Raw genomic sequence first — 24,882 nt, 5'->3', positions numbered from 1 at the left:
CCAAAGCATTGCAGTAGGAGTGGTAGAAAGACTTATGACTGAGGAAATCAGTCAGATTACGAGATTTATGTCATTGGCGTTCTACTTTACGTGACCAATTTCGTAGTTGTCTTGTTATTTTGGAGTGCAACGGCTGGCATTTAAGCCTGTGTGGGGTGTAATGGGTAGCTGGGTAGCCACTTCATCAAAGGCTGTTTCAAGAGTTTGGTACAGGTGGGAAACAGCAGAGTCAGGAGAACTAAGTAAATGTAGAAATTAGTGAGAGCTGTTTTTGCAGAGAGCTGTAAAGTTGTGGAAAGTTAATAATATTAGTATTTCTGCGGGTTAGAGTAGGCTTGCATGATTTCAATGTCAGTGAGCTTGGGGGAATGGAGAAGAGCGAGAGGGTAATGAGATTGTGATCAGAGAGAGGGAAGGGAGTGTTAGTAAAATCAGAGTCTTAGCACAGCCTTGTGAAAACAAGGTCAAGACAGTGGTCTTCCTCATGAGTAGAGGAGTCAGACCACTGAGAGAGGCCGAGAGAGGAGGTTATAGAGAGGAGTTTGGAAGCATGCAAAGATGGTGGACTGTCAATAGCAATATTGAAGTCACACAGGATGATGGTGGAGATGTCAGAGGATAAGAAGTGGGGGAGCCAGGTAGAGAAATCTTCCAGAAATTGAGGTTTGTGAAGCCCAGGTGGGCAATAGATGGCAGCAACACGCAGCGAGAAAGGGGAAAAATCATAATAGAGTGAAGGAACTGGTGGTAGAACAGAGTGTGTTTAGGATTGGGACAGTAATATACTACCACACCTCCTTTACAGTTACCAAACCTGGAGGTGTGAGTAAAGTGCAAACCACCATGTGACAGTGCTGCAGGCGAGGCCGTGTCTGATTGTGTGAGCCAGGTTTCTGTAATAGCCAGCAGGCTGAAGTTGTGAGTGATGTAGAAGTTATGGATGGATGTTAATTTGTTGAAAACAGAGCGTGCATTCAGTAGGGCACATTAATGCTATTACTATTAAAAAAAAAATGAAAATATAGGATGGGGTACATATAACTTTTATCCACACGTTGCCTTTTTATGTTTAATACTTAATGCGTGTATATATTTATATACTGACCCTCCTGTCGCTGCTCATATTACCGGCAGATTCCCAGAGCTGCCGGTAACCCGAGGAGTTACTTCCTGCGCTCGCTGCAGAACACAGAGCACACTGCATCACAAACACACATACTTCTAAATAAATATGCTTATCGGGTGAAGACACTTCATTACCACAGTACTCATCATAGTGCAGTAATTAGATTAGCAACTGCCTTCTCTAACACAGGGCAATGTAGATCACTGTGGTCAAGATTCCTGTCACAGCTGTACATTTATTGTGTTTAGCGCTGCATAGTAAATATGCTTATGCCAATACTTGTATAATGTTTTATCTGCTTTTTAATGTGTAGATAAATGTACACCAACATAAACTAAATACAATAAATATAATAAGCAAAATATTAGATACAACTCAATATGTAATATAACATCCTTTGAGGGTTCTATTTGTCTGTATGACTGTACTCTTGTAGCACCCAGTGTTCGTGGCAATGTGACTTTAAGTGACAGCAACCTCACAGGTCACACTGTAGGCAGTATTGAGGGGGTGACATTACCCAATCAGTGATCAGTTAATTTCCCTATGATAAAAGCACAATGTGTGTGACAGATACAGAGAAGCAGAGACACAGAAGCCATATGACAGGCAGTGACAGAGAAGAGTGACTGACACCCTCACAAAGTCAGACGGGGACATCACCAAGATACAGAACAAGTGACTGTAAAACAGACCGAGGCAGGATGACACACTAGAGTATGCAGAATGAAGGGTGCAGACAGCTAGTGACAGACAAAAGGAAGGGGAATCTTTCAAGCCAAGGATTTTGAGGGGTGTGACAAGATCAGGGGAAAAAGAAATACTGTATCTGGGTGCAGAATCACACTCAGGGAAGAGAAGAATGTCTGTAAGTTGATTTTGGATTAGGGTACTGAGAAGCAAGTACTGAAGTGATAGCACCTGTCTGTTGCTGGGGAAGGGGCTGTAAATACACTAACACATATACAAATGCACACATATATACAATACACATGTGACCCTTGTGCGACATCCACCTAAGTGTAACACTGACACTGGAGGAGTAGTTCCAAGATACTTCCATGGGTGCAGCGGAGCATTACGTGTCAGAATGCATAGAGAAATTCGAGTGCACAGTCTATCAGCAGAACACCACATACAGGGCACAGCAGAGCTACAGAGCACATTGAAAATGCCAAGTACACTAAGGGTGCAGAGCACAGGCCTGCAGGACATAATAGGCATTCAGGGAATAACAGGTATGCAGAGCTCAGCGGACATGCAGCGCTCAGAGGAGATGCGAAGCGGAGCAAGGATCCAAAGTGAACCAAATATGCTGAGCACAATTAGAAAAAGGAGCACTGTGGCGACTGAAAGTGAAAAACAAATGCAAAGCACTGATCAATTGCAAAGCAGAGCGGACATGCAGAGCTTGCCCATGGCGCAGCAGCATAAATATGATCATGTTGATTCTACAGATGAGAATTTACCCCCAGACTACCCATACTCACATGGAGCCCGCCACATACCCCACACCAACTGCTCCTATAGTCAAGAATATTCGCCTGTGGCTGAAGATGCAGAAAATTACCCCCAAGACGATGGACATTTGTCGTATCCCATAAACCTACCACACTCCTTTACTCGCACACCTAGTCCAGGGTGCCAAAACTCAGAGAAGGTGCAGGTCAACCTAGCTAACTACCACTTGTGGGGCAAATTTCACAAGCATCAGACAGAGATGATCATCACAAAGCAAGGCAGGTAAGTGTCAAATGACTCCTTTTGACTAAGAAATGGTTATATGTTTATTTTATAGAACTCATAACCCTTCACAATGTGCCAACTGTAGTAGCACTTCCATTAGATATGCAAAACATTCTACATACTGGAATGTATACCCTCACACAAATTAATAATTACATGACGATAAACAGATTACATCGGCACATTTGCATATACAACATACAGTATTGGGACACTTATGAATTACACAGGTTCTGTGGTTGGCTTAATGCAAGCCTGCATTGCACCTGATTTTTATGTTGTAAATCATGAGTGTCCAGGTTTATATGGATAGTATAGTTAGTCTACTGATAGATTATAACCTGTGGTCAGCTCAACTAGAAGGTAGATCCTGTTAGGTTTGATCACATTTTCTCACAGTCGGTCCTCAGGACCCCACACTGTGCATCTTTTGTGGATCTTTTAAAATGTGTCAGTGAGTAATGAGTACACCTGTCGGGTGATCTGGAAAACGTGAACTGTGTGGGGTCCCGAGGACCAAGTATGAGAACCACTGGGATAAACAGATTAAGTTTGGAGAAGTATTCTGGCAGATGAAAAATATAATTATTATATATATATTTTTCAATATATGCATACTGTATTTTAATAGGTGAATTGATTCATTTTGGATGCAATAGGGAATATCACAATTAAAAATGTATAAAGCATTTAAACAGATGCTGAATAGAAATGAAAATGGTCAGCCCAAACAGCAATAGACACAGCAACTGAATGAAAAGTTTATGCAATACACAAATATAGTTTGGCTTACAGTATGCATGTAGGACTTCTGCCAATTTACTGTACAAGAAAAAATATTCTGAGAATATTAAGCACAATTATCACTTTAAATAAGTAAATGAGGTTATTACCTTTTATAATTAGGTTAATTTGCGTACAATTGTTATTTCTTCAGTCTCATATATTCTTTAATTAATATAATTTATAAAAAGAGTGAGGGAGAGATCTGGAATCACAAAACTATTTGTCTTTCATGAACAATGTAAAATATCAAAACACATTTGTTGCAGTTCCATTTCATTTTGACTATTCCAACTTTTTGTATGGATGAAAAGAAAAATACTTCAAATCCTGCAGTAAATGTGAACTTATGTATGACCCCCTGCTATCTTCGTAAACTAGCAACTGCCTTTAATAGTTACTAAAAAAGCACAAAAGAGAAAGTGAAATACAAGAAACACTGGTAACTGACTAATTTTATATATATATAACAGTAAAATCTAACACCTTTTTTGCATTTGTTGAACTTTCACATAGTTTAGTGATTGGACAAAGAGAACACATTCTAGGTATTCAATAGTTGATTGTGTGCATTTAACGTTTTCCTTTTTTAATACATGCAATGTACTTAGAGCAAGGAGAGATTACAAGAAAACAATTGTGTATTGTAAAGACTAAGAGGAATTGTATAGTGCAGAAGGCAAAATATGAAAAAGAGGGAGATGACTGGGAGAGATCTTTAAAACCGTACTATGGGTCCGATTCAGACCTGATCACTGGGCTGCGAATCTTCAAATGGTTTTCCCCTCTGTTCGCAGTATTGCAGCTACTGCCCAAATACAATATAAAGATCTCTTTAGAGATCAGGGGCCTGCTGAGTTTGTGTACCAATATGCAGATGTAATATGTCTACTGTAGAGGCGTAATAGCATGCGTGGGCGAAATGTGCACTAGTAGCATTTGCACATGCACCAGGTTTTTGTCATGTCATTTATATATCTAATATGCGCAAGCTTTATCGTAAAATATGATGGTAAAATATGCATTTACTACTAGGTGGGAATAAAAAACATAACCAACACAATGCAGAAAGCAGAGAACACTTTCGTGTGAACTTTTTTTTTTTTTTAAACTTTATAAAGTAAGGACCAAAGGTGATTTCACCAAATCAGCCAATCAGAATAAGCTAGTAAGTGCTCATCATCATCCATTTGCCTTCAGGCATTTGCAACCGACGTAGCTTTGTGTCGGCACTTCGGGTCTGCATCTTAGATCTGTGATCGCTTTAGAAATCATTCAATGATCGGCAACCATCAGATGATTTCGGCCCCCGCTCGCAAGGCTTCGAATGGATGTTTGTTGATGCTAAACATCCATTCGCATGCGTGCAGGGAAAGCGTGCGTTGAGGGCAGGCGTTCGTGCGGGCGCCGGGCGGCCTTTAGAGGACCCACAAAGCTGTGAATTTTGCAGCTTTGCGGGTCAACCAGAATCACCTCCCGTGGTGTATTTAGTTACTAAGGTTACATTTTGCATTACAGTGTAAGTGCATCTTTATTTATATGCAGTTAATAAAAATAGTGTTGTCATTTCCTTTGTATCCTTCTGTTTCTAATATGGTGTTAATAACGTTCTTGTTAACGGTTATTCTCTTAGCACCGTTCTTTTTGAGGTTATACTAGTTTATTTTAGAAGTTGTTATTAAATGATATGGGAATATAATACAATATACAATATAGATGATCTAACATTACTGAATGTAGACTGAATGAATGTCCTCATTATCCCACAAAAATGTTTTTTTAAGGATTTTGTAACATTTCAACATTAGCGACTTTTATTGTATTTTTTGACCCGTACATTAGAAGTTTCATTTCCACACTGTACGTAGCTGGTGTTTTAGCTCACAGGAGAAATCATTAGCAAAGCTCCCAAGTTCCTCTGCATAACTTGGCATTCGTGCTTCCTGGTGGATTAAATAATGATTTGTGATTACACCTGTTCCAGCACTCGTCTGCGAAGTAAAAATAAGATCAACTAGTAACTCCTTTATCACATCACCACTGTCTGGAGTGTGGAGAAAAGTTTGATATTTTCTTAAACATATGATAAGAGAACATAAGAACATTAAAAAAATATGTCAAATAAAATATTGACTTCCAGCAATCAGATTTGTACATTGCTTTACCTCTCCTCCAGAATAGTAGAGCTGATGTTAAGTGTTTATGCACCGACACACAAAGCCTGATCACCGATAAACAGGTGATGGAGACTTATTTCTGCAGCGGTAACACTTGTGTCCAGGAATTTATCCCAGCCTCAGGTGGTATCGGCTGATAGCGGTAGTTTACTGCACAGCAAAAACAGGTTACACAATAGGATAATACTATCCTAACAACATTGAGATCGTTAGTATCAATGATATTAGCCCATTTTTGTAACTTGCAATAGGATAGGACATGTATTATCTTTTACTACTAGTCTTATAACAGGTTCAGGTTTTTAATCATATGCCTGTAACATGACAGTTAGGAGCTGATTGGCTGTATTCTATCTCTCACCACTCTACCACTCTCCAAAGCTTAGTAGAAGTGGTGATGTTGCCCAAAGCAACCAGATTCTAGCTATTATGTTCTAGAAAGTGCTAGGTAAATGATAAGTGATCTGATCGGGCAACATCTCCATTTCTATAAACTAGTGCTTTATTATTTAGCAGAAGCGTTGGCTCCCTTTTCATATCTTCGATTGTGTTACAATATTCCTAAGCAGGATTTATATAAATATTTGCAATTACGTCATTAGTTGAGGAGTTATTCTCCTAGATCACCTAGTAAAGAAGCTTACCCTCAAGCTGGCCATACACCTTACAGGCCCGAACGGTCAATTTTGAGGGGTCATGGATAGATTGTGTGAACATTGACCCTTATTCAGATCTGATCGCAGTACAAATTTTTTCTCAAAATGGGCAAAACCATGTGCAACCATGAGCCACGCTTCGGGCTCGGTGGCTCGCTGCGCTCACCACACTATATAAAATCATCTCCACGCGGACATGAATAGTGGGGGTATGATCGTACTAACTATAGTGGGCGCCCAACTAACACCAACTTAGTACCAACTTATTTTTGCAGCCTGCCCTGTCTCCGTCCCGCTGCAGGCAAATATAAGTCAGTCTCCACTGACTTATTTCTGCCAGGGCAGGTGAAATCATTCAATGGTCGTTGACCGTCGAATGATTTCTCCTGCTGCGGACACATGCAAGAGGATGTATTTTCATAACACATGCCCTCGCATAGTTGTGAGGGGATACGACGGCGGGGGGCTGGGATTTGCCGGGGCTGTGCCATAGCTTTGCAGGTTACCGAGCAAAACAGAATCAGGCCCACAGAGAGAAGCAGCGACATTCCACTATGTACAGTGCCCCTGTTAACTTTAACAACTCTGCAATATCCTGGCTCAAACTCCTAACCCTTGCTGTATATTATACCTTGCCTACCAATTCTTCTGATATTTCCATCTCTTGTCTAGATGTTATCTAACGGCATATTAGGATCTGTTCATTGACTTTTGTGAACTGTGTGATTCATTGTATGCATTGCATCTGGCATCCCCTTTGTCTACCCCGTTTAGTCTTTCAGAACTTTTTGCCCCCCCCCCCCCCGTTTTTTCCCTTTTCTTTGTGATTTTGTATGTTATATATGAAAAATAAAAAGTATTATTTAAAAAAAACACAAAAAAACTTCACTTTAATAAATATACCCCTAAGAGTTGTACGGAACACATGATATGATATACAAAGTAGTAGAATAACAATTGTAAATGCTGGACGGAAATTAAAAAATAATTATTTTACCTACTTGACATACTGCAAAAAATAATTAAATAACATTTTAAGAGAACAAAACGTAAGTAAACAAATATACAATGCAGGAATGTGTCAAATGCCGTTATTGCTCAGATATGGAATGTTGCATCTGTGCCGAGAGAATTAAGGCCCCCATACACTATGCGATTTGGGCCAGATTTCACCCGATTCAGATGAATCAGGGTGGGATATCGGCCCAAATTGCATGTTTAGCCATCTCGTCCGACCTGATGCGCAGTCCCGTGCACATCGGATCACAGTCGGACCGGCTGCACATAAGATTTCCTAAATCTTATGTGCAGCCTCCAGGCGGGGGACACTGCGAGGCCTGTGCTGGGCAGGGCAAGAGCTGGGCAGGGGGAGAGGCAGGCAGGGTCAGGGGGGGGACCAAACTGGGGAGCTGCAGGGGGAGAGCTGGACAGGAAAAGCTGTCAAATAGGCAGCGGGCGGGGTGCAGCGGAGAGCCGGGCAGGGGGAGATGCGGGCATATGCGATTTATCCTATGCAAAACTTGTGTGACCCCTCCCGGGGAGCTGCAGGGGAAATCAGGTCTGACTTCTCCCTAGGACAAGTAGGACTAATGTATGGGGTCCTTTAGATTTGGGTGAGATATTTTGATTCTGTGAAGGCAGAGGCTTCTAAAATTGGACAAAATTCATCCATAAATTCGGAAGTTAAGACTTCCGGTTTATTTCCGGGTGCCAGGACAGTCATGACGCATTTCTGGCTTTTGGAACGCTGGGCATCCGGTCTTTGGAAAGCATTTGTGTGAGCTCCCCTGGCCGGTTATGATGCATTTCCGGCTTTTGGAACGTCGGGCATCGGTCGTTGGACCGCACATATGTGAGCTACCCCGGTCGGTCATGATACATTTCCGGCTTTTGGAACGCTGGGCATCGGTCGTTGGACCGCACATGTGTGGTTCAAAGATGATGGGACTTGTACTTTCAGAACATTTGGAGGGCCAAAGTTTGGACATGCCTGCCTTACACAGTCTTGAAAATGAACAATGTGGCAATAAGTAAATAAGGGGATAATGGGGGTGGCCATTGATAGCTTACAACCATGAACAGTCTATAACCAACAGGAAATGTTTTTTCTCCACACCACTGATGCAGCACAAATGATAACGAGTGATGTTAACAGATCAGCAGCGGCCCAAAGGCTGCATGCATAGTACTCCGTTACTGATGGATTAATCAATAGTGCTTCTGTACAGGTGATGGAACAGCCTACGAAGGCCATCACTACTTAAAGGAAATCTGTAAACCACGCTCACCTCAGTTACCTTTGCAACAACTGAGCCCAAATGTGCATATTTAGCATTTTAAGTGAGCATTAATTATTCAATATATTTTCAGACCACATTCTATTGGATATTCTGTGTGAACATGATTACTTACTAGGATTTCCATAACTGCTTTACTGCATTTGGCACACAACAGGAAATACTTTGTGGCTTGTATAGATTAACAAACCACATGTCCCTGTCATCGGGTTTTCTGTCTAAATAAAACAGAATCATAGCACAGTCTCAAGTGTGAATAAGCCCTCAAGGGAGTGTTTCATTTGCAACTATAGTGGCCTTGTGCACAGAATACAATCACTGTTCACACTTTTGTCACAATCATCTCTGCTAAAATCAGCAGTGCTCTAGCAAACATGATCAAAGCTGTCTATTAAAGATGGGTGAGAACTTGTGCCTACTTGAAGGGTATCTACAGAAAGCACTGGGATCCAAATCAGTTCTCTCTGCACTCTACCATGTTTATAATAACGAAGGTAAAAAACAAAAAATCAATACATTTATAAACTGTAACACTGAGTACGTAATTTATATGCTATGTTGTCCCTGCAATCTCCAATACATCGGTAGAACTACCAGAAAGATCAAAACCCGCTTTTTAGAACATCGGAGGAATGTTAGTAAACAACTAGCAAACCACAGTGTACCAAGACACTTCTCCGAGGCACATGGAGGAAAACCAGAAGGCCTCAGCCTAATGGCCCTTGAACATATACCAGCAACAACACGGGGGGGGGGGGGGGGGGGGGTTATAGATACAAGAAACTTTGCAGACAAGAGGTATTCTGGACGTTTCAGATGAATACCATCCATCCAGATGGCCTCAATGAAGCGGTAGAACTGAATACAGTCATTTGAACGACCATAATTTTGAATCATCTCCTCTCATATATAAATGCATCCCCCCTCACACTCTCGCATTCTCCTTTTCAATTATTTTTCTATATATTAGTATATTTTCTTATTTCATTATTTTCTAGGTATCTATTTATTTAACCTACTCTATTCATTCATTCATTCACATTCCCACTCTCATTTCTTTATATCTATTACCTTGTTTCTTTATTACTCCTGCTTTCGTGAAAAGATTTAGAAGACAAGCATTCACATATATGTATTTTATATAACAAGGAATTTACTATGAACCCTATGGGGAAATGTATCCATATTTATATCTATACTTATTGATTATGTACTCTCTCTCAATAGTATATATGTTTATATTTATATATAATTTTTATTTGTATATACCTCTAGTATTATACCCATCTGAAATATACTGTTTCCATGATGCTTCAATACCCTTGAGTCAATTGAAATCTCCTCTATATAACCTCAATACTGTTCTGCATGCAGTGTAACATGTGTATTAATACAATGAGATACACACTGCAAAATGTATTTTTTCTATGTATTTTCTCTATATATTTTTCTTATAATTTTCTTATATATTTTCTGTCTGCTATGTGTAAATATCATGCGTCTCGTGAAACGCACAAAACACTAGAGATTTAGTAGAGCTTCCTGCTCAATGGAACGCAAGGTTATACACATCCTCCTCTTGGTCATGTGACCAGGAAGTTACCACGTAGTTTAACCTTGTGCTAAACACACAGAAGAATAACAATTACGTTAATGTGGCATAAAAGAAATATATATAAGCCACAGATGCCGTAGCATACTACAATCAGCTGCGAATGAGCGTTTAACACTCCGTTTTCACTAATGTGCGGGTCACCTGCGTTCCACCTGAGCCTGAAGTACGTCACCGGAAGTCCGGAAACGCAACTGCAATACCTCATTTCAATATTAGACAAAAAGTGAGTTTTTATTGTTTGGAATACTCGTTTTTTTAACTTTATAAGTATCTAAATGTCTAGAGCTATCTCCTACTCATGCTGCCTTAACTTTTAATATGTTTTGTGAAACCGACAATTTGATTGAATTAACACAGATGTGCACAATACCACAATCACTGAGGGTATTTATACCCAGACTCTGTACCTAGCAAACACCTTGAAAAAGCTGCAAGGGCAGCGAAACGCGTTGGACATTTGGTACACCCATTCAGCTGCTTGCCAACTCTACCGTCACCCTCAGTTTGTGTCGACCAACACAGATTCCAAAACCTTATCCTTACTGGAACTACCACAAAAATACCATCTGGAGTGCGGGACCCTAGGACGGGCAACAACACCTTTGTGGAGGAACGCCACCTCTCTAATATTGCCGAACCAGGACCCCACATCCTAAACCATCTTTTGGGAGACTCCGTTTCAAAACCATCACGGAGCCAATACAGTGGAATATCAATCCGATTCCACCACCAATCCAACAGTAAGGTACCATTTCCTTTTGGGCCCAAAAGTGGACAAGACACAACTGAATTGAGGTGACTTTTTTGGGACTTTCATCCCCATTTACAAAATACAGCAGCACCAATCTCTTGTCGTTTTTACATGTTATTAGTATGCAATCATACTCTTTAAATTACTATTTTTAAGCCGTAGGCATAATAAGTGTGCACCAACAAAATCTTGTGTAAACTGTATACTTTTTAATATTTTATTTTATTTTTCTATTTTTATTGTAATAAAAACCCATGTTTTAAACCATGTATTATTGAACTTAACTGCTTAGCGCAACCACCCCACATTTCTCTTTTTCACTGTATATGTCCCTCTACACTCTACACTCTGCATCTCACCCTAACTGTCTTTATTTTTCTTCTCTCCATTTTGACATTATCTCTCTGAGCTACACTGTTGTACCAGAGCCATGGTTCCTCGATCCTGTGCTATACCTATTCCCTCTGCATGCTTTCTGCCCCCTAGCAGAGTGTGTTGTGGCATGGACCAAAGTGCAGGGCTGTTAGGGTTCAAGGGTGCAGGTGGAAGGGGGAGAGGAGGATAGGAGGAGGGAGATAACAACGTTGTCCGTCCACTCTCTCTACCTGCTGCCTCATGTCCTGAGCGGGTGTGGTATAGGGGTCCGACAGTCGGGATCCCAACAGTCATTAGCCTGACATCGGGATCCCGACTGCCCGGACTCAGACAGCATGGTGAGCGCAACAAAGCCCCTTGCGGGCTCGCTGTGCTCGCCATGCTACGGGCACGGTGGCTCGCTGCGCTCGCCACCTATTCTATTCTCCCTCTATGGGGGTCGTGGCCCCCCACGAGGGAAAATAGCAGGTGGCAGTCGAGCACCTGTCTGTCGGCGTTTTGACAGTCAGGATCCCGACATCGGGTAAATGACTGTCGGGATCGCCATGCTCACTTCTTGCCTCAGGTCTCCTCACCTGTCTGTCTCCCCACCTGTGTGTCTCCCCCTCCCTCTAGACTGTAAGCTCCTTTTCTCACAGCACTCTTATTGCATTTGAATTACAGCTCACTTACCTACTAACTATACCCACATTGCTTCTCACTCCCTTCCCTACATCTCAGCTGTATTGTGTATTACGAAATGTGCTGCTAATTGTAACTTGTGCTCTGTTTTAGTTCTGTTGCTGTTATGTTTATTTGTGTACTCTGTACTGTCCTAATGTCTGCTTTTTGTACAGCGCTGCATACCACTTGTGGTGCCTTTTAAATAAAAATGTAATAATAATAATCAATGTGTTGGCATTGTATATGTTCATGAGAATGTGTCATATGAATTCATGAGGAACCACATGCATTCACTTGGCCCAAAAAAAAATCTGGCTCTACAATGTTGAGTAGATAATTGGTATCCAGTGCCCATACACGTACCGATTCTGCCGATGTGATGTGTGCAATGAGATGCGCGGTCCCACGGCGTCTCATTGCACAGTACAAAAAGTATGTGCTGCACAAACCTTTTGTACTGTCTTTTTATCGCATCGCATGCACAACGCATGCAATGCGATGTGATGCTAATTTAGCACAAAACGCATGGCAGAATCGGTGCGTGTATGGGGCACCTTTAAAGTGATCATGCAGAGGTGGGGGAACTCATTTCTATATGCCACCTAATTACCCCCCTCCCCCCATTAGGCAGAGACAGGGCCAGTGGTAGGGATTTTGGCATCCCCCTGCAAACTACAATGCTTTTCTGTGAGAATTACTGTGCAGGGCCAATGTGGAGGTTAAAATGTTCCATCTCACCATTAGAGGTGGCGGAACGCAGTTCCACCCTGTTCCCCCTCACTTTAACCCCTGATCCAGTGTGGTATCTGGGACATGGAGGGCCCACTGTGAGAATTCAGTGGTGGGGATCACTGAAGAGAGGCAGTGTAAATTAGAAGAGGTGTGGCCAGCTGATTTAAGGGGTGTGGCAGGTCATTGCAAAGCCTGCCGTATCATACAGGGCATTGCAGTGACCACCAATGCCCATACAATGCCCCTCCTTCCTTTTCCTGCTCTATCTTAGCATTATTGTTGTCATTTTTCTTCACCAAACTCTGTCACCTGTAGAGGACTGTCAGATGCTGGCACTTGCAAAGCAGTGGCGCACGCAGGGGGGGGTTTCTGAGTACCCAGAAACAACCCCCCCCCCCAGGAGTCTAAGGAGTGAAAGCTGAGGGTCCCCTCTTTCCATGGGTACAAGAATTAAAAAAATCGGCCCTTGGAAACCGGAGCTATCTGACATCAAAGCAGTGGTCCACATCCAAGCCTGTTAATTGCTCTTCCCAGTCCGATATTTCAGGTTCTGTCTGACGGAGAGTTTTTCTGAGGGTATATTCCAAAAGCTGGGACTCTCCCCCTTTGAAGGACATAAGCAGCTTGTCTCTACTGTTCCCAGAACCAGAGATATCAGCCTTCGAGCAGCTAGTTACTGCTCCAGCTCCACACACCTGGTATGTAGTTTTATATACTCGTTGGCAGATTGCTCTGCCTCATGAACTCTGATCCCCTAGTCCCTAATACCATTTGGTAGGTGGGATTCTCTAGTTTTTAATTCCATTGAAGTCTAAGATCATCTATTTCCGGGAACTGGAGATATCTGCAGTCAAGCAAGCTGTCCTCCCACCAGAAAATTATGAATAATAAGCCCACTCCACTATACACCCCTCCTCTGCATATTAAACATCCTCTACCACCCTGGAAGTTATGTATCAGGGCCCCTTCATTCAGCCCAATGCCCCCTTCTCCCACTTCATCTCCCACCATCTGTGCAGTAACGGGTTAATTAGTGGAAATTACAGATCCAGTCCCTACATGCTGAGCCGTTGATATAATACCCCCTACCAACCGCAGGACATCAAATCTTCCCCCACCCCTACCGCTGGAGGATCGGTTGGGGCCCCAATACATTGCTATGCCCAGGGGTCTACACTGCTGTTGACGCCCCTGTATATGTGTGTGTGTGTGTGTGTGTGTGTATGTGTATATATAGATATATATCTCTATATATATATATAATTATTATTATTATTTATATACATTTGGTCTATCTATAATACTTTAACTGACCCGACATATACTGGGTCACCTAAGTGTCCATCTCCGTGCTTTGCTCTGCCCCTCTGGAAACCCCCTTCAGAAAATCCTGCGTTTGCCCCTGCAAAGGGGCAGAATGCTAATGATGTAAGGCTCACTTTTTGGTATTTGCATGCCTCTTCCTTACGTCCACCTTTGTGTAATAGGACTACATTAACTCTTTATGTGAGTGAAAATAAAGGTTAGGAGAGGTTAAGGGCTAGCAACATATGGTATAGATAGAAATTACAGATAAAAATGTATGGGGGTCCAACCCCATGCATAACCAGCCCAGGACTCTTAGAACTGGCACTGGTTCTAAAAGCACAGGCAGGAAAATTAGTAGGGTCCCCCCCATATTTTAAGAACCAGCACCAGGCTCCACTGGCAGGTTATATTGTCCTTGACATTTTACTACAAGTTCCAGAAAGCCTGTCCTGCATGCTGGTACTTGGAGAACCAAAAATAGCAGCATGTGGGGCATTAAGGGGTTGCTGGCACCTATAGTACCCCTGCAGAGGCAATATTAAAATAACCATGTGTTGCCTGATGAATGGCTGAATAAAGCCTGAAAGTTTGTTATACTCAAATCCGTGGTGCTGCTGCTGAAGTTGATAGATATATATATATATATATCCAGCAGGAAGTAAGGCGGCACTCTCACAGACTTGTAGTAAAGTTTAAAAGTCCTTGGACTTTTGGACTATGGACTTTTAAACTTCACTACAAGTCTGTGAGAGTGCCGCCTTTCTTCCTGCTGGTTATTTTGGATCCTAGAGCTCCCTGGAAGGCACCGCAGCAAGATATTTGTATCACAAGCAGAGTGCCGGGTAATACTGTTTCCTATATATATATATATATATATATATATATATATATATATATATATATATATATATATATATATATATATATATATATATATATATATATATATATATATATATATTATAATATATATGTATATATGATTTTAGTCCATTTTTAATTTACCAATTTTAGTTGCCATATGAATATATAAAAACATCTCAATGGTACCTATGCCAATTTTATTGCCCTATTTCTGTCCATTTTTTAACCCTTGCAGGACGCCGGCTTCTTATACAAAATTATGAAATCTGGGACCTCTGCCCCTTTGCCAGCCTATTTCATGATTAAAATTGCATTGACACAGGCAAAATACAATTGATATTTGTGTCATGGATAGTTTTTTGTTTGTACAATAATAATTTAATGATCCTGCTTAATTTTATTGTTTTCATATTAATATTTTCTGAGTAAGAAGCTTGATCATGAACTTCAGCCTCCTCCTATATGTGACAGTATAAATAATGTTTAATAATAAAAATCATAATATGAACTATGGAGAGTTTTGGTAAAATTACAGTCTTCAGGATCAATCACATGGTAACTTAACTGGTCAGCGCCCGTAGCTTTGGACAATCAGTCAGGTGCATCCAGATAAAGCTACCTGGCGTAGTGAAACGCGTAAGGAGACCATTGCAGCCTCCCCACCAAGTGTCTGTGGATTGCAGTCCTGATTTCCCCATTTTGGACCACGAATTGCCCCCTCCCTAAAGTGGATACAAACTGTTGGGTCATCCATTGAAGGTTGAGATACTTTCCATCTTCCACAACAAAACAACTTTGCAGCAGGAGTTGGTTATTTGCGCCACTCTGGGCCACTCCGAGCCCAAGATCTGCAACAAGTGATTCTCCCTCTGGATGACCGTTTGGGGAACTCTTCCACCAACTTATGGGCCCATAATACAGGACTCTCCAGGACTCATCAAATTCTTTGGTTAGTGAGGAATTACATTAATACACAATTCCAGTGTGCTATTTTATTTGTTTTTATTGTTTGCTGGCTGTCCAAACTATATTTTAGCAAGTGTATTTTCTTATAATAAATATATTTTCATATTTTTTAAATTCATATTTTCATTGTTTGAGCGCTGCTATACTTTTTCCTTTTTAGGTGCATCCAGATGTACCCTTATTGTTGAAATGCCTTCTGCAGCATAATTACAGGATAAGGGGCAGACCTGCACTTTTATCAGTCTTTCCTAGGGGACTAACAGCTTCTAACTAGTCAAATACTAGTCAGTATTTGACAAGCTGGCTGGGACTCTATTTCCACAAAGGCAGACCGAAAGAATACAGTCTCAGTTTACAGGCATGCTGGGACCTGTTGTTCCATATTCATAAGATTCTTCCTCTCTAAGTTCATCACAGGGTTTCTCCAACACACTTTCTCGGCTACAGCAACAATCTTGGGACTGCATGGCCTCTCCTTCACTCTGGAGTGCACCTCACCTCTGCACTTGCTTTCTCTCTCCTCCATGGCACCTTATAACATCAATGTTAAGCAGCTCCTCTTCCCCCAGGGACAGCCTTATAGATCCCACCCCCTTTTTTTCCACTTTCCAACTCCTTGGGTTCCTAGGAAAGAAAACTTGTCTTCCCATTTGTCGACAGTGGCCATCTTTGTGTAGACTGCTTTGGGGCAGACATCTGCTGCTCAGCTAGATCTCCTTCATAGCTGCTGAGCAGCGGGCATTGAATGGCCCTGGAATATAAAAAGGATTCGGTATGGAATCCCGGCGGTCAAAATCCCAACCGCCAAAATCCCGACAAGGGGGGGTACGTGGATCCCCCCCCCCCCCCTTTGCTGGCTCGCCACGCAGCGGGCCCGGTGCCTCGCTATGCTCGGCACTCTAATTTATTCTCCCTCTATGGGTGTCGTGGACACCCACGGAGGGAGAAAGTTTCGGGATTTCGCCGTCGGGATTTTGACCGCCTCCCTATAAAAGGTTACTATCCAGAGAAGCAGATGCCATCCTGCCCCCAGCTCACCCCTGGGTCTGACACATCTAGGCAGCAACTCCAGCACTCCCAAGTATGGTAGTGTCTAGATCCCCTTCAGTTTTTCCCATCATGCCCTGGGTCCACGTATACCTGGAGGGGCAATATAAATCTGTGGCAAAGCGAGCCCCCGTGCCCAAAGCCTGCGAGCGTAGCGAGATAACTCTTAACTCCTTAGGTTACAAAGTCAGCTATAGCCAAATACTGGAAGCAAGATAAATCCCCTTCTCTCTCAACAATATCGGTGGTGGTGCTGCTAGAGAAACAAGATAGTGCATACACACTGAACAATATTGGTTACCGATATCGCCCAGTGAGGTCACTGGGTTTGCGGTAGTGCATGCGGTTGCTGTCGATATAATCAGATTGAGCTGCATTCGTAGATGAAGTGGGGGAGGGGGTCATTAATGATGCGTGGGAGTGCTCATCATTAACTGTATTGTGCATACAGAAGTGCAATTCTGAGCAATACCTTTAAAATAATCATGTAGTGTGTATGAGGCTTTAGTCTGGATGGATTGCTGAATAAGAATCTGCAGTTGGGCTTATGCTTATGTCCAGGCATACTTACACTTCCAGAATGGCTGGGAGGGTGCCGCAAATCGTGCTCCCTCCCAGAATCCCGAAAGGTGGCAAAGTCTCCCGCATCACTGCCGCAGCCCATGCCCCCCCCCCCTTCCCCATGGTATATAAAGTCCTGAATTTTGCAGGTCTGTGGGCAGGGGTGGGGCTATAATGACATGAATCACATAATTTTGCATCATTTTAGCCCCTCCCCCAATCAAGGGACCCACAAATGAATGTGGCTGGCTGTCATGTTATTATATTAGTGCTAAAACTGTGGCACAGCATGCTGGGAATTATAGTTTCACAACATCTGGAGATCCAGTTTGCCTACGCCTGCTAAACACCCTAATGCTATATATTATTTTTTTCATTGAATAATTTAACAAAACATTTTGTTTAAACAAAAAATGATGTGAAAAATAATGTAATCTTTATAAACCTGTTTTAAATGATAAGATTTCAGTAGACAATTAGCAAATCATACACACTTACTGCACAATGCTAAAAATTATTCTGATGTGACAGTTGTTTTACTATTCACTAATTTTTATTCTAAATTTGGGTGACTGTATACTTTCTCTCATAGGCGCATGTTCCCGTTCCTCAGTTACCGTTTGTCAGGCCTGGATCCTCTGGCTCAATACACTCTGCATGTCGATGTGGTCCTAGCAGATCAGAATCACTGGAGGTTCCAAGGAGGAAAATGGATCCAATGTGGCAAGGCTGAGGGCAACATGCCAGGTACCAACTGCAGAAAAGCATTCAATAGAGCCTCTATGATGTGCAGTGGCAGTTCTAACTCAGGCTTGCCGACTTTTTAAATATCCTCTCCGGGAGAAGCCCGGAGAGGAGACTTTCCGCTGGAGTTCGGGGGCGGGGCTTCAGTGTGATGTAATTAAGCCCCGCCCCCATGATGTAAGTGACCCGATTTGCAGATCTCCGCCGAGGGGACGGGCTAAAATGACACTTTAGCCCCACCCCCTCACCAGAGATCACCTGTTCCGGTTATTTAAACGGCACGGGCAGGGTTGAGGTATCCAGAACAGGGGCCTCCAGAAACTGGGAGGAGGACCCGATTTTCGGGACCCTCCCGGACATTCCAGGAGGGTAGGCAACCCTGTTCTAACTATAGGCTGCAGGACTGCTGCAACCCTGCAGGTAAAACCCACCACTGTGCTCTGCCTAAGTGAAGCCAGATGCAGTCTGTGAGACTACACTGGCTTCACTGTGACTGGCAGTATCTTGCTATTGGAAGTCCAAGCTCCCAGTCACCCAAGCAGTCCCATTGGGAGGTGTTCCCTCCTTCCAGGACACCTTTCTGCAGGCTGACAAGCAGATTTCCCATTTGCGCATGCGCAGTGCCTACATCGGGCCCTTCTGAGTGATATCTTTAAAAAAAAAAATGTTATGGGGCTTTACATTCTACCATAAAAAAATGTATTACTCAACAAAAAAATATGTATTTTCTGCTCCTGAAAATGCCCCCCTTCCTATTAGATACCCTTACATATATTCCATGGTTTATATACTGTCTCTCTCAGGAAACCGAATTTACCAACATCCTGATTCCCCCAATACTGGTGCTCACTGGATGCGACAGGAGGTGACTTTCAGCAAACTCAAACTGACTAACAACAAAGGGGCATCTAGCAACATAACACAGGTATACAATGATGCTACATGTATCTTAACTAGAATTATCTTTCCAGGTTACAAATCAGCCACAAGTACATGAAGATTTGTATCCTGGGTATTCATTTATTTATTTATTAACAGTTTCTTATATAGCGCATACATATTCCGCAGAGCTTTACAGAGAATATTTGAACATTCACATTAGTCTCTGCCCCAGTGGCGGTTACAATCGATATTCCCTACCACATGTACACGCACACACAGACATTCTAGGGTTAATATTTTGTTGGGAGCCAATTAACCTACCAGTATATTTTTGGATTGTGAGAGGAAACCCACGCAAGTAATCATATTATTAATATAAAGGAGGAGAGTAATCGCCACCATCACCTGGCTCCTTCACCGACAACTGGAAAATCGTTTTTTTTTGTGGTGTGTAGCTCATTTCAAGACATCCAAGAGACACATTTAAGGGAGACTTTTAATCTATTGGTGACAAGAACACAGCAGGGATCTCACAGGCAGAAAAATAGGATTTTTGTATAGAAATGTATTATATAGTGCTATAGACCATGAGCTACCAGCCCATTGAGAAATCCCAAAATAATTGCTGCGACAGCCACTTACTGGTCATAGGAGGGATCAGTCCATGGGGTTGGGAGTGGCCATAGATCAGGTATGTCCCTCTAGCTGTTGTGAAAATATAAGTCCCGTCATGCCTTGCCACAGCTTTGCTATTAGGAAATGCTAAAACTATGGCAAGGCATGCTGGGATGTGTAGTTTCAAAACAGCTGGAGGGCTACAGTTTGGACATGCCTGCCATAGAGCATCTGTGCACAGTGTTGACATTTATAAGACATGAATCCTCATTGGTAGGATCACTGATTTACCTCAGCTTATACCTGCATAATATATGACAAAGTAGCAAGCCTCCTAGACAGCAACCTGCTTGAATTGGCTTTAGGCAGCCCTGGCTCTAACGAATCTGCATAAAATATGCATTTTGTTCTGTTCATTTATATAATTTGTGTTACCGCACTGAATAATAATATATACAATAGAAGAATCAAAATTCTAGATGAACAGTTACATTTCCCCCTTGCTCTCACAGATGGTGGTTCTGCAGTCGCTTCACAAGTACCAGCCGCGACTACATGTGACACGCATTCCAGATTCGGGAGGCCCCGAGACTCCCAGTCACACATTCACCTTTGCAGAGACGCAATTTATAGCAGTTACTGCTTATCAGAATGCTGATGTAAGTATAGGTTACCAGGTCATGCGCAACAATCGTGGCCTGTGTGTTTCCATCCTCCTCTGGCTCATGTTGGAGATGCCTGGCTGCTATTGGAACCCTGAAAACGTATACGTCTTCTCTTAAAGTGCCAGATGACTCAGATAACTCCTGAATATGACGACCTACACTCACCCTCCATAAATATATTACATCCCATGTTCCTACACCCATTCTCCATCCCCTTCTTCTCTCTTTATCTCAATTTCCCCTCAAATTGTTAAATGTTTTTTGTTGTATACAGATTTGTATCAAGCTGTTATTACCACCACCTCTTGTGCTTTTTTGTTGTTGAGTAGTACCATAATATTTTTCCTCTGCAACAAATCTGTATTTTGCTGACTATTTTCAATAAAAACAGAATACATAAAAAAAAAATAATGGTGGCCTGTGTGCAGCCATTAGACAGAACAAAGATCATTCCTGGACCGTAAACATCATCAATTATTTAACCCCTTACCGACGCAGCATGTTTTTGCCTTCCTGACAGAGGCCTTTTTTTCAAATCTGACAGGTATCACTTAAGTGGGGATAACTTTTTTTTGCTTTTACTTATCCCAGTGATTTTGAGATTGTTTTCTCGTGACACATTGTACTTTAAGTTAGTGATACATTTTGGTCGATACAGTTTTTTTTTTTTGTGAAAAATACCAAAATGTCGTAAAAAAAATGAACATTTTGCAATTTGCAAAATGTTACATTTTCTGCTTGTGAGACAAATAATCATACCACTCAAAATAGTTAATAACTAACATAGACCATATCTAAACTTTATTAGTACATCATTATTTCAACTTTCTTTTATTATTTTTTTTGGACGCTAGGGGGCAGCAGAGTCTAAATTTTACACATTACACAGTAAACGCTGCTTTTGGCTGTTCACGTTTGAACAGCCAATCGCAGCGATCGCCCATGGCGGGGGGGCATCGCTGCCCCCCCTGGGCAATGAGGGAAGATGTGTCAGGGACAGCAGACATCGTCCCTCTGTCACCGCGTCCCTAGACGCGGTGACACTTTGAAGTCATGACGTACATTTACGTCATGTGTCGGGAAGTACATCCCGACCATGATGTAAATGTACGTCAAATGTCTGGAAGGGGTTAAGAGCTATAAATAAATATATGTATGTGCAAACGTCAGTGTCCATATATAACAAACTTAGTAAAAAGTGTTACGTGACAAAGCACATGCAATAACACAGAACCACCATTACATGACGTGCTCAAGCACGGATCACTCAGCATACATCGCTGCACACCTATGATGTCAGTGCATGCGCTGTCTATCTCTGCGGGCGAGGGCAGCATGAAGGGACTGTGCATCGTCATACCTTGTACTCACGGAGTGATGTGGGCTTACTTTCTAAGCAATCTGGTCAGATGGCTTAGAAAATAGCCCCATGGCCCGGAGTCTGGTTCACTCGCAAAAGCAAATTCTCTCTTTAATGGACAAAACCATGTGCACTGCAGGTGGGGTAGATGTAATATGTGCAGAGTTAGATTCCGGTGGGATTTGTACTTCAAAATGATATCTGTATTTCAGTGTCAAAATAAAGCAGTCAGTATTTACCCTGCACAGAAACAAAATAACATCCAAATGTAACCCTGTCTGCACGTTACATCTGCCCCACCTGCAGTGCACATGGTTTTGTCCATTAGAGAGAGCGTTTGCGAGTGAATCAGAAGCAGGGCCCATGTGTACGGGCCCTAAGAGTTCCTATTTATAAAATCGGTGATATTTTGAATTACATGTAATTTCACCTAATTCTCCCCCCAAAGTGTAACTGGAAGATGCTGAATATCTCCTATTAAACAAAAGGCGGAACCCAGTTATCCCCCATCTGAGCTGGTGGTGCAAAAAATCAAATGCTACTGTTCTCCAAACATTATAGGGTTTATGGTATAGTGGGTCGACAATCATTAGGTCCTCCACTAATGGTCTACAGTGACTAGGTTGACATCTATAAATGGTTGACATATGCTAAATTGACACAAGCAACAGGTCAACACTGAAAAGGACAACAATTTTTTCATTTTTGTGACTATGTCGACATAGACACTGTATAGATTTACCGCGTCCTCTTGCTGCATCTGGGTTACACACTGTGCCATGCTGCGCTTGGCCCGCTATTATAATCTGGCTCTGTGACTATAGATTATAAACTTGCGAGCAGGGCCCTCATACCATTGATGGTCTGTAGATACACAGTTTGTTGTATCACTGTCTCCTATTGTAAATAAATGCTTACTTGGATAGTAAAGTATGAACCAAGTCAGCCTAAACCAAAAAGACAGGAAAAATTTGTGTCAAACCTTTTCAGTGTCGACCATGTCAATGTTGACATTTTGCTTGTGTCCACAATTTATAGGCGTCACCCTAGTCACTGTAAACCATTAGTGGTCGACCTAGTCACTGTCGACCCATGGACCAGATATCCATTACAGAACACCCCTAATAATAAAAAACAAGGTAAATGTGTAAAACTTTTTTCTCTGTAAAATGAATGTAAATTTTCAATTGACAATGCTGACCATTCTTAGATATGTGAAGTGTTTTCATAAGGGTTAGGCATTAGGTAAAGTTAGGGTTAGGCTGCAAGGGGTGGCACAAGAGGGAAGGGTAGGATTAAGGTTTCTGACAGAGAAGGAATACTCACTTTAACTATTGTATTGCAGATCACACAGTTGAAAATTGATCACAATCCATTTGCTAAAGGATTCCGGGATCACTGTGACTCACAAGTATCCAGTGTGATGATGGGGTCAGTACAGTTGTTAAGATATTATATTTGCCGATGGCTGGAAAGGACTTAACAATAATATGCTCCCATCTCTTTTCAAAGTATACCCATCTCCAAGATAAAGGGAAGTGAGCAATGTGGAGGACTCAGCAAATACTAATGAAAATGCATTTTATGTATTCACTAGAAACTAGAACTTTTTGCTGTTGCACCACATTGAGGGGCAGACGTATTAAGACTGGTGAAATATACAGTGGAAGGTGATAACGCACCAGCCAATTCGATCCTAACTGTCATGTTACAGCCTGGGGTTAAAAAATGACAGCTAGGAGCTGATTTGGCTGCTGCGAATCATAGTGGTCAAGCAGAACCCACTTGGCCGCAAGGAGACTGTGTTGGGTCACACACATCGTTATCTCAGATCCTGCAGAACAGGATCCGGCCAAACTGCAAGAACACATAAGTTGAAATGTATGTGTTCTCCCTGAAATCCTGTCATCCCTATGTCCGTTTCAACAGCATCATGCTGCAGTAGGACCCAGGGACTACGGCCCCGCCGCATATGTGTGGACGGTCACATAGGAGCCTGTGCGTAGGCTGAACGGGACCAATGAGCCACTATTTGTGACTTAAGCCTAACTGTCAATTTACATAGAAGTTGGGTTTGAAAAATGGCAGTTAGAAGCTGACTGGCTTGGGCGTTATCACCTTCCACTTTATACACCTGTCTCTAAGGGTTGCTGGGTTTTCTCTGTTTGCTGATTTTATATGGGCTTCTCAGGTCCACCAGAATATGGGTTATCAAGATGTTGTATACTCATGAGCTTGTATAAAGTGATTTTTATTTTTCACTTTTTGAAGGTTATGTGTCCAGCCATCTGGAGAACGTCTTACTCCCTCACCACCAGTCCGTTACCCACCACCCTTCTTGCAGGATCCTCTACAGTCCACCCGCCTCTACTCAATGGAGCAGAAAGAACCACCAACTTGGTATCTTTCCTCACAAGGTATTGCCCCACACAGAGACTACACCCCTTATGACACATCAGGCAAAATGGCTGCAGCATATGCAATGAAGTGTTATCCCCAGTCTCCTCCACTTGCATATTATTCAGATACTTTGGGCTCATCCTGGGCAGGACCAGCACAGTACTATCCCAAACAAAGTCCTACACCCTCAAGCTGGTTTCATCCCTTTTTTGACAACAGAGCAAAAGAGGAGGAATCCAATCCCTGGGGAGAACCCGCGATCTATGTGGAGGACAGTAAACGGAGGAGATTGTCACCTTACAGATCAGGTGGATCCACCAACACATGTGACAGGGACACAGACATGCCATTCTGTGGGTTTTATAGCCAATGACACATATTAAAGACATGGTGACACTTATTTAATGAGCCCATGCATTGAAGCTGTGAACTCAGGACAATGACCATGAGCAGATGAACTGCATCTGATCCCAATGTAAATTACAGCACATTCTATGTAAAAATTGACAATTACTTCATGTCCCTCGATTGTCATGTGAATAAAATATT

At 42.2% G+C, this 24,882-nt stretch overlaps 1 protein-coding gene across 1 annotated transcript; it reads left to right on the top strand.

Annotated features, from left to right (window-relative positions):
• The first annotated feature begins 1,729 nt into the window (after positions 1-1,729).
• TBX21 (T-box transcription factor 21) lies at positions 1,730-24,880 on the top strand. The gene is made up of 6 exons (XM_083147106.1): positions 1,730-2,869; positions 18,260-18,414; positions 19,215-19,336; positions 20,421-20,567; positions 23,279-23,364; positions 24,205-24,880. Exons 1-6 carry the CDS (start codon positions 2,217-2,219, stop codon positions 24,704-24,706), a joined length of 1,665 nt encoding a protein of 554 aa, XP_083003232.1. The 5' UTR covers positions 1,730-2,216; the 3' UTR covers positions 24,707-24,880.
• The last annotated feature ends 2 nt before the right edge of the window (positions 24,881-24,882 follow it).

This window comes from Crinia signifera, chromosome 6 (assembly GCF_055691185.1).
Source record: "Crinia signifera chromosome 6, ASM5569118v1, whole genome shotgun sequence".
NCBI lineage: Eukaryota > Metazoa > Chordata > Amphibia > Anura > Myobatrachidae > Crinia > Crinia signifera.
Note: the sequence above shows the minus strand (reverse complement) of the source record. Positions and strands in the feature narration are given on the sequence as shown.

Bases quoted from the DNA above. Each gene is read 5' to 3' on its own strand.
- TBX21 (XM_083147106.1), top strand. From the start codon at position 2,217: ATGCATAGAGAAATTCGAGTGCACAGTCTATCAGCAGAACACCACATA. The intron at 19,337-20,420 runs GTATACAATGAT...TTGCTCTCACAG, and splicing joins CATCTAGCAACATAACACAG to ATGGTGGTTCTGCAGTCGCT. The intron at 20,568-23,278 runs GTAAGTATAGGT...ATTGTATTGCAG, and splicing joins CTGCTTATCAGAATGCTGAT to ATCACACAGTTGAAAATTGA.